General features: G+C 55.2%; 2 protein-coding genes across 2 annotated transcripts; one reads left to right on the top strand and one right to left on the bottom strand.

Moving 5' to 3' along the window:
- The first annotated feature begins 238 nt into the window (after nt 1-238).
- Nucleotides 239-2,665, top strand: ENDOG (endonuclease G). Its single transcript, XM_021551395.3, has 3 exons — nt 239-739; nt 1,194-1,303; nt 1,960-2,665. Exons 1-3 carry the CDS (start codon nt 239-241, stop codon nt 2,240-2,242), a joined length of 894 nt encoding a protein of 297 aa, XP_021407070.3. The 3' UTR covers nt 2,243-2,665.
- Nucleotides 2,666-3,273: 608 nt separating this feature from the next.
- On the bottom strand, nt 3,274-8,130 carry SPOUT1 (SPOUT domain containing methyltransferase 1). Its single transcript, XM_021551312.2, has 12 exons — nt 8,063-8,130; nt 7,931-7,973; nt 7,722-7,841; nt 7,273-7,432; nt 6,450-6,539; nt 6,297-6,346; nt 6,001-6,131; nt 5,556-5,628; nt 5,087-5,185; nt 4,382-4,484; nt 3,957-4,104; nt 3,274-3,851 (listed from the first exon to the last, which is right to left on the bottom strand). Exons 1-12 carry the CDS (start codon nt 8,108-8,110, stop codon nt 3,777-3,779), a joined length of 1,140 nt encoding a protein of 379 aa, XP_021406987.2. The 5' UTR covers nt 8,111-8,130; the 3' UTR covers nt 3,274-3,776.
- Nucleotides 8,131-8,827: the final 697 nt, after the last annotated feature.

Genomic DNA, 8,827 nt, shown 5'->3' with positions numbered 1-8,827 from the left:
GGAATGCGTGGCACAGGTGGCGGTGTTCCCGGTGTCCCGGTGTCCCGGTGTCCCGGTGTCCCTGTGTCCCGTGTCCCGGTGTCCGTGTCCCCGCCGCTGTCCCGGCCCGGGGCCGCTCCCGGCCAAGCGGTCCCGCCATCGCGTTCCCCTTAAAGCGGCGATGCCGCCGGCGCAGCGCGGCGCGCGGGGCCCGAGCCGCGGCCGGTTGAAGGCGGGGCCGCCGCGCGGTGGAGCGGCCATGCTGCGGGCGCGCTGGGCGCTGCCGCTGGCGGTGGGCGCGGGGCTGGGCGCGGCCCTCACCCGCCGGCAGCACCGGGAGCACCGGCAGCGGGGCGATGCGGCCGAGGGGCTGCTGGCCCGCCTGCCCGTGCTGCCCGCCGTGGCAGCGGCCAGCCTGCCCGCGCCGCCGGGCTCGGGGCGCACGGAGCTGAGCAAGTACGGGCTGCCCGGGCTGGCGCAGCTGCGGAGCCGCGAGTCCTACGTGCTGTGCTACGACCCGCGGAGCCGCAGCGCGCTCTGGGTCATCGAGCAGCTCAACCGCGACACGCTCAGCGGCTCCTCGGACCGCGCCGCCTGCGACTTCCAGGAGGACGACTCGGTGCACGAATATCACCGCGCCACCAACGCCGACTACCGCGGCAGCGGCTTCGACCGCGGGCACCTGGCCGCCGCCGCCAACCACAAGTGGAGCCAGAAGGCCATGCGGGACACCTTCTACTTGAGCAACATCGCCCCGCAGGTACGGCCCGAGCCCTGCGGGGAGGCCCGAGCTGCCCGCGGTCAAGGGCAGACGCTGCTCCGTGCGGGAAACCCCCCGGGAGCGTCCCGGTGTCTGCCTGCACTTCAGGCAGAGGGGCCAAAGTCACTCGGAGGTGCCGATTTCCTGCTAAATTTAATAACAGGAATTGTGCAAATGCACCTGTGTGTGTGCGCGCCTCTTAAGCCATGAAAGAGAGACCACGGTCAGTGCAGCTCCTGTCAGGAGCAGAATTAAACAGGTAGATGCACACTTGCTAAAAATTGAGGCCTTAGGCAATGGGTCCTGCCCTGGGTGTGCAAACCAGGCCATCACTGCTCCCAAAGCAGAGGTGATAGTGGAGATTGGGTATGGAAAGTGCTTGGGGCTCTGTGAGATGTGTTACTCTGAACAGTGAGGAAATACTCCAGCAATTGACTACTGGTTGTGTTTCTAGAATCCTCATTTAAACCAGAATGCCTGGAATAACCTTGAGAAGTACTGCAGAAGCTTGGCAAGAAACAACAGGAATGTCTACGTCTGCACAGGACCCCTCTTCCTGCCCAGGTAAACACAGGGGCTGAGCTGGACTGGCACCCAAAAGATGTATTGTGCTGGCAAAGGAAAAGAGGCTAAAGGACCACACAGGAGGCATCTACTAAGGGCCTTCTCAGTAGGTGAGACCAGCTGTGCACAGAGGTTCTGTAGAAAGGTACCTTTTTAGGATTAGTTTATGTATTTCCCATTCAGATTATTATTTCATGAGTCAAGTGGCATTGTTGAGCTGCAGTATAGCCACAGCTTGTTTTTGTTTGCAGTCTTTAACAATTAGTAAATTAGCTGATTACCAGATTAGACTGCTGACCCCATCCCTGCAGAATAAAGCTTTCAGGTTCAGTGTCACAGACTACTTCTCCACTTAAGGACACAATTTTATTTTTCAAGATCTCCACGTAGCACCAAAGAGCAGCTGTCTCATGTTGAGATCTCTTCAGCGGCAGGAAATAGCTTGGAAAGTCTGTTAAAGAGAGCCAGCAGGGAGAGGATTTGGGGGCAGCCCCAATGCACAGCTCACCCTCACCATGTCACATGGCCTCTGCCCCAGCCATGTTTTACAGGCGTGTTGCAGGAGCAGAGCTGCTGCCTCCTGTGGGGGGGCTCTCACTGAGGGGGTGGAGTGACACCAGACTAAGAAATAACCTGGGATGTTGCTGTTGGTGCAGGATGGAGGCCGATGGGAAGATGTATGTGAAGTACCAGGTGATTGGGAAGAACAACGTGGCTGTCCCCACCCATTTCTTCAAGGTGCTCATCTTGGAAAAGGAGAGTGGGGAGATTGAGTTGCGCTCCTACGTGATGCCCAACAGCCCTGTGGATGATAAAATCCCCCTGGAACGGTTCCTGGTTCCCATCGAAAGCATTGAGCGAGCTTCAGGGCTCCTTTTTGTCCCAAACATCCTCAGGAGAACAAGTAACTTGAAAGCCATCACAGCTGGAAAGCAGTGAACCCTAACTAGAGCAAATACAGGTAACCCCTGGCAAGGGACTGGCAGTCACCTGACAATCATAGTTCCTTGTGCAGTTGTGGGAATTAAGATTCAAACCTGTGCTTCTCTCTACCATTCCCCTTGTGTCAAACTGAAACACAGATGCACAACAGGTCTCCAGAGTGGTCCTGCAGGAGGCTCAGGGGCACCTGACACTGTAGTAGCTCTCTAGGATTTGCCCCTAATCTACTGCTGCCTTGGAGTTTTGTGAAGCTCATTGAGGTAGAAAGGGAAGTCAGCTAACTGTTGCTGTTTAGCAGGGAAGGAGGGGAGCAAGGTGGGTGCCAAGGGAGTAGAGAAGTTCCTGCCTTCCTGTGGCTGAATAACTGTGCAATTGTTTTCTTTCAGAAGATGGTTTTAGCAGTAAAGCTTTGAACACCCATGGTATTGGCTGTTTCTTACCTGCTCTCACCAAAGCTCTGAATATCTCAGCAGGAGGAGGAGAGGATGGAGCCAACTTTTGCAGCTGCTTTCCTGTCTGAGCTCACTGTAGGCAGAGCTTAAGGCATCACAGACAGAGCCAGACTGTAATGAGATGATGTGTTTTAGTGCTGAGGCTCAATTGAAGCTCCAGCCTTCCTGCTGTTGGGAAAGATGAAGCCTTGAAGGGGGGCTGGGGGAAATCAGGCTGAGGCAGGAACAGTTTCTTAGCATAAGTTCTGACTTTGTTTCAGTCTGAAGGCCACATCGCTCCAGAGGCACTGCCTGAAGACACACACCTGGAATTCGCAGCAACTGAGGTTCCACACTGTTTTATTCCCACCCAGATGTCTGAGTTGCTGAGACCAAGTCTGCTCGTGCCAGCTGCTGGGAAGCAGCAACCAGCTCTTGGCTGGACTGTGCAGGCAGGAGGGCACAGACTTGCTGCTCCTAGCAGCAGTGAATTCCTGGTTGGGTGTTGTGGCACATCCACAACCAACCTCTGTGAGCCACCTGCACTCCCAGAGCACGCTTGCTTAAACTGCTGACAAATGAGGCGAGAGACGGGTCTGTGTGGAGCTCCAAACCTGGTTTATTACAATGAAGAGGGTTCCAGGACAGAGACAAAACGGGACTGAGGACACAGGGTTTTATAAGGGGGGGAAAAGGGGCAGGTCTGAGGGCCAAGGGCCAACGGGAATTGAGTACCAGTGGTGCAGGAGGGGCAGCCAACTGGGGAACCAAAGAAGTAACAGGGATGGAGCATTGCAGCAAACCAGGACCAATAGGAGACAGGAGAACGTTCTAGAGGGAGTATAGACAAGGAAGAGTGAGCAATTGAATCAGGTGATACCAATATAACCTGTGGCATTAACAGCCTGCACCTGCCTATGGGTGAGGCCATTGTCTTCAGAGAGGTGTCTCTCTTTGACCCTGGGCCTCCACAGCTGGGCAGCGCTGCCAGCTCCAGTCACACTGTGCCTTGGTCACTCCAGGCTCCTGGAGGGACTTGCCCAGCACCCCACATTTGAAGAGCTGCCTCCCCAAGGGCAAGGTCAGTGGTTTCCCTTCCCTCAGCTGTCTCTGGGTGTCTTCACAGCCTCCTCCATGTGTGGTCTCAGCGCAGACAGAGAGATCAGCAGCGCTTCCTGCAGCAGAGCCAGGCCAGTCAGAGCACACCTGGGCACTGTGTGTCACTGTCCCAAGCAGACACCCAGTACTGCCCTGTGCCCGCCCAGTACCATCAGCCCTACCTCTGTCCGGATGGTTCTGCTGCCTTGGCTGGGACACGTGTTCAGGTAAAAGTCAAACAAGACACTTGGGTCGGTGACCTCCAGGTTTGGGTCCACATCAACCCCAGCTTCCAAGCCCTCAAGGCCGCCAAATACGACAAGGGCGTGCCTGGGGAGAGCACAAGGGTGAGAGGCAGACTGTCTAGGTCTGCATCCAAGCTCCTGTGGGCTGCTGAAGCAGGGAGCTGTATCTGTTGCTGATGGTGCCCACTGCAGCTGCCTCCCCACCAAAGCCCCACAGCATCTGGCCAATGTGACAATCCCTGCTACCAACTCCAGAGAAAGAGGAAAATAATTGGCCTTGTTGTGAGGTATTTCCCCTGCTCTGCTGCCTGCACCAGCCTCACTGGGAGCTCGAGTTGAGGCCAAGCAGGCAGGACACAAACCTGAAGGAGGGCAGAGTGACCTGATCCACGGAGCTGCCCCGCTCTGAGGTCCCAATAGAGAGATCGTAACCTTCCTTGAATGGGCACTCGGAAAAGACAGCACCTGGAAAACAGAGTTTGGGGTTACTGCTGCCATGTGCTCACTCAGGTGTCTTCTGGACAGGTTAAACACTCCATGGTTGAGTGGTGGCAGCAGGAGGAGTTGCTTTCAGTGCCACAAGTGCAGCTGGAGACAGAATGACTCCTCTTTCCCATGTAATTCCCTTGCTGCAAGGGATCCTTTTCCTCAAAGCTCAAGACGAGCGCCAGGAACCATCCCCTAACAGCTTGTCTTCCTACAAGGTCCAATCAACCAGAAAGTACAAAAAGAATTTTCCAGGGCTTTTGAACTCAAATTCGACTGCTGGCTCTGATGTGAATGAGCGGGATGTAGTCATCATGGAAATAGAGAAGGGCATCAACTCATCTCTTGTTGTGCAGCCATTTGGAGCAATGGTGAGTGGAGGTTACAAGGCAGACTCCTGGAGGGTGTCTAAGTGGCTCATGCCTCGTTTCAGCCCTAAAATCTGACTGCTGCATGGCTGCTGGCTGCATGTGTAATGTGCAAGTCTCCTTCAGACAAGATTTCTAGGAAAGAGATGCATGCAGCCAGTAGCCCTGAGACTGGTGTGGATGCCCAGGTGGAGAATCTCTGTGGATACTCACTCAAGCAGGAGGCCAGGCGGACGCTGTAACCCCAGTAAAGGCCTGAGACTGTCCGGGGGTGGTGCGAGGACACCACGGTGCCTTTCCGCACTTTGGCTTCTGAAAGAAAGCAAAGAGGTTTAACAGCCCCTGTGATCTGGTGAGATCTGACCAGCCACAGCCAGCAGCTTCTCCTAGAACAGGGCACTGACTTGGTATGCAACATCACCCTCTCATTTTCCAGAATGTGAGTAAGTATTCTGAAAATCTGAGTTCTGGAAAGCCTGAGTGTGTTTGGGCTGTTTACTGCTGAGAAGAAGAGCTGACAGTTCTTTACAGTTATTGAGGGAGGCATGGTGAGGGTGTTATTAAATTTGTGTATGGAGCGAAGGGAACATGCAGAACCACTGGGTACCTTCAAACCTGTCATACAGAAGGACCAGCTCCTGCAGGACTGAAGTTTACAGATGCTCCTGGAGCCATGGATTACCTGGATTCTGGGGTTCATTCAGGCGCACGGTGACTCGCAGACCAGGGTTCAGCTGTTTGTCAATCTGCACCTCCTGCAATGACAGTCACCATCAGCACCAGACATTCTGGAAGGACTGGGGAAGGACGGGAATCCTTTGAGGAAGTGGTGGTCTGGAGTTGGGATGAGGAGCTCTGTGTGTGGGCTCAGGGGCTTGCTCATCTGTCTGAAGCTTATTTTGCTACTCAAAGGTTCAGCTGCAGCAGTAAAGCAATGATCTCCAGGGCCTGCTGGGACTTGGGAAGCCACAAACATTGCCAAGTCAGAAGGGACAAGACAGCAACAGCCCTAAACCCCCACTAGCCCACTGCAGCCTTCAGAAACCCAGCAGTGCCCACCCTGGCTGCTGCAAATCTGCCAGAGAGACAAGGGAGGTGGTTTTGGCTTCTGTGGGTAACTGACACACCTTCCTCATCCCACAGTTCACAAAAGAGCCTCTGCCTGGCTTCATTGGCCGGTCCAGCACGATGCCCTCCCGGTACTCCGAGTCCTCGTCCATCCGCATTTGGTGGGGGCTGTCCAGGGGGTTGAGCAGCCCTAGAACAGCACAGAGCAAAGAGGAGCTGAGAGGAAAACACAGGTGTAGGTGCAGGTGTTCCCTGCTCCTTCCCTCACAGGTCCAGTGCTGAAGAGGGGAAAAGCCCTGGCTGTCCCACGCACACTGAGCCAGAGCTCAGGAAGGAGAGAGACAACTGCATTTACCTGCAAACTGCAGATCCTCATGTTTTGGAAAAAAGGACTTCCTCAAGTACCTGTCACCAGAGAAAGGTTAAAAGATATTTTTATGGAATCTGGATCTCAATTCTAGCTCTGTTCTGACACAAAGGAGCTGACTATAGAGAAAAGCAAACTTACTGAGGACACTCCAAGTACTGCAGGATCCGAGCCAGCTGCACACAAGCCTTGCCTTTCTTCCCAATTCCTTCAAAATCCCCCTCCACGGTCCTGAAAGTGAAAGCAAGCAGCTTGTTAACTCAGAATGAGATTGGTTTGCTCTCCAGAAGACCAAGCCTTGCTTCTTAATCTGACAATAGCAGCACATCCCTCCTCTCTAACCCTTGTAAGAGGGCTGCTTCAGAGGCAGTCTGTTAACAAATCATCCTTGGAATTCTCTCCAAGCCAAGTACCTTTTTCAGTTTTGTTTATTGATCTTTATGTATTAGTGTGATGTGGCAGGATGTCGGGAAGATGTCCTGACAGATGGCCTGTCCCTCCACAGCAAGGTTTAAGGGTACAGGAAAACTCAGCCTCCTGTTGCTTTGTCAGCTCCATGTTAGGATAAATAATCTAAGTTGCCAGGGCAGTTCAGTCAACATTTTTTCCCTGGGGTATAGTGATCCCTGGCACTGAGCAGGTACATGCAGTTAGCTTAATAAAAGAGTGAAGGAACAGAAAGCTGAGAGGAAATACTGTGCAGAACAAGATGGCTCTTCAGAGAATCAAAGAATGGCCTGGGTCAGAAGGGAACTTAACACATCAACTTGTTCCACCTCCTGCCATGAGCAGGGACACCTTCCACTATCCCAGTTTGCTCCAAGCCCCATCCAGGCTGGCCTGGGACACTTCCAGGAACAGTGCAACCACAGCTTCTCTGGGAAAGCTGTGCCAAGGCCTCAGCACCCTCAGAGGGAGGAATCCCTGTGAATCTGAGCATGCTCTCCTTCAGTCTTTGCCTTACTTCACATCCTCCCCGAGCTCGTCGAACACCACGATCTCATCCACGCAGAAGATGGCACAGGCCCGGGCGATCTGTCCCGCCAGGTACGTGCGCAGCGCCGGCGACTGCGCGTTGTTCAGGATGGAGCCGGGCAGGGCCACGCTCAGCGTGTGCTGACGGCCTGGGGAGCAGAGACATGAGAGCCACGGCCTGGCAGCCAGCGTGCAGCACCATTTACTGCTTCAGCTGCACTCGTGGTGGGGGGAAAAGCAACTTCTGCTTCTTAGATTCAATCACTGGTTTTCTCTTAAGAAAGATCTCTAGTGACAGTGTTTGTGCCTGTTTGGGCATGTCGACTGATCTATGAAGTAACACCTTTCCTATTAATAGGTAACATGGACTGCCTTTTACCAGACAGGTTTTCTAGCGCTTTCCACCCAGGTCTCCCTGTCGGCTCACAGCGGCATCACCTCTGTCTTCCTTCTGCTCCTCCTGCGTCTGGGCTTCTTGTTCTGCCAGCTCTCGAATCCGCTGTTTCTCCAGTTTCTTCAGCAGCTTTATTTCCTTCCATTTCTTCGTCTCTGCTTTCCCTGGGACGGAGAACAGCGCCTGGCGTTACACCCCGCGCCGTGACCGCTCCGAGCGGCCCCAGCCCCGGCGTGTGCCCGGCCTTCCTTACTCTCCTGCTTCCAGCGCCGCCAGTCCACCTTCCTGTCCACAACCTGCGGGGCACAGCACGCGTGAGCGGGATCCGGGGGGTGCCCCGTGTCCCCTCAGGGCCGCGGGCGGGTCCCAGGCCCCCCGTGCCCACCTGCGCGCCCCGCGGCCGCTTCCCCGCGCCGCTCTCCGCCGCCGCCATCTTCCCGCGCCGCCGGCCGCGCCCCGCGCCGCTGATTGGCCGGAGGGCGCGGGCCCCGCCCAGCCCGCGCGACAGCGAAGCTAAGCAGGGTCGGCCGCGTCCCGCGGGCGGATGGGTGACCCCGCGGGCAGCCCCGAGCAACAGCGCAGTTCCCGTGCGGGGTGCGGGGTGTCTCTCACTCTGTGTGTGTGTGTGTGTAAAATCTGCGTACTCGCCTCTGCGTGTCTTTGCACAAGCCCTGCGTGTATTCTGGACGATGGGTAGATAGATGAACCCTGCCCTTTGCAGGTTGTGTCATCATCTACATAAGAGCCCACGCATGTGGAGGTGTTACAATTAATCTTCGTATTAACAATCTAATTGCACGGTTCTTTCTCTATTTCAACGACAGCGACTCTCCCCATGTTTGGTACGTACATGGGTGCAAAGGGGCTTTCAGCAACACCCTCACCCACCCAGGCAGAGCAAGCAGGTGGGACACCAGGAAAGGCAGGAGGCTGTTTGCCTCCTTCCTTCCCTCCCTCCCTCCTGCTGGCCCATGCAGCTCTGCCTCCAAGGGGATTGGCATCACCAGCTGCAGCCCAATATGGAAAGCCTACGGAGCTCTCCCCACCAGCCTGAGTGGGACAAGTAGCCACCATCACAGGACCCAGCACAGATGAGGAAGCTCTCACGGAGAGCTCCATCAGTCCTGCAGTCATTACAGAGACACTTACT

Source organism: Lonchura striata, chromosome 22, assembly GCF_046129695.1.
Source record: "Lonchura striata isolate bLonStr1 chromosome 22, bLonStr1.mat, whole genome shotgun sequence".
In the NCBI taxonomy this organism is placed as follows: Eukaryota; Metazoa; Chordata; class Aves; order Passeriformes; family Estrildidae; genus Lonchura; species Lonchura striata.
Note: the sequence above shows the minus strand (reverse complement) of the source record. Positions and strands in the feature narration are given on the sequence as shown.

Excerpts from the sequence above, each read along its gene's own strand:
- ENDOG (XM_021551395.3), top strand. The coding sequence starts at position 239 with ATGCTGCGGGCGCGCTGGGCGCTGCCGCTGGCGGTGGGCGCGGGGCTG. Across the intron at positions 740-1,193 it reads TGAGCAACATCGCCCCGCAG|AATCCTCATTTAAACCAGAA; the intron begins GTACGGCCCGAG and ends TTGTGTTTCTAG. Across the intron at positions 1,304-1,959 it reads GGACCCCTCTTCCTGCCCAG|GATGGAGGCCGATGGGAAGA; the intron begins GTAAACACAGGG and ends CTGTTGGTGCAG.
- SPOUT1 (XM_021551312.2), bottom strand. The coding sequence starts at position 8,110 with ATGGCGGCGGCGGAGAGCGGCGCGGGGAAGCGGCCGCGGGGCGCGCAG. Across the intron at positions 7,974-8,062 it reads AGCGGCCGCGGGGCGCGCAG|GTTGTGGACAGGAAGGTGGA; the intron begins GTGGGCACGGGG and ends TGTGCCCCGCAG. Across the intron at positions 6,132-6,296 it reads TGAGGATCTGCAGTTTGCAG|GGCTGCTCAACCCCCTGGAC; the intron begins GTAAATGCAGTT and ends GTGCTGTTCTAG.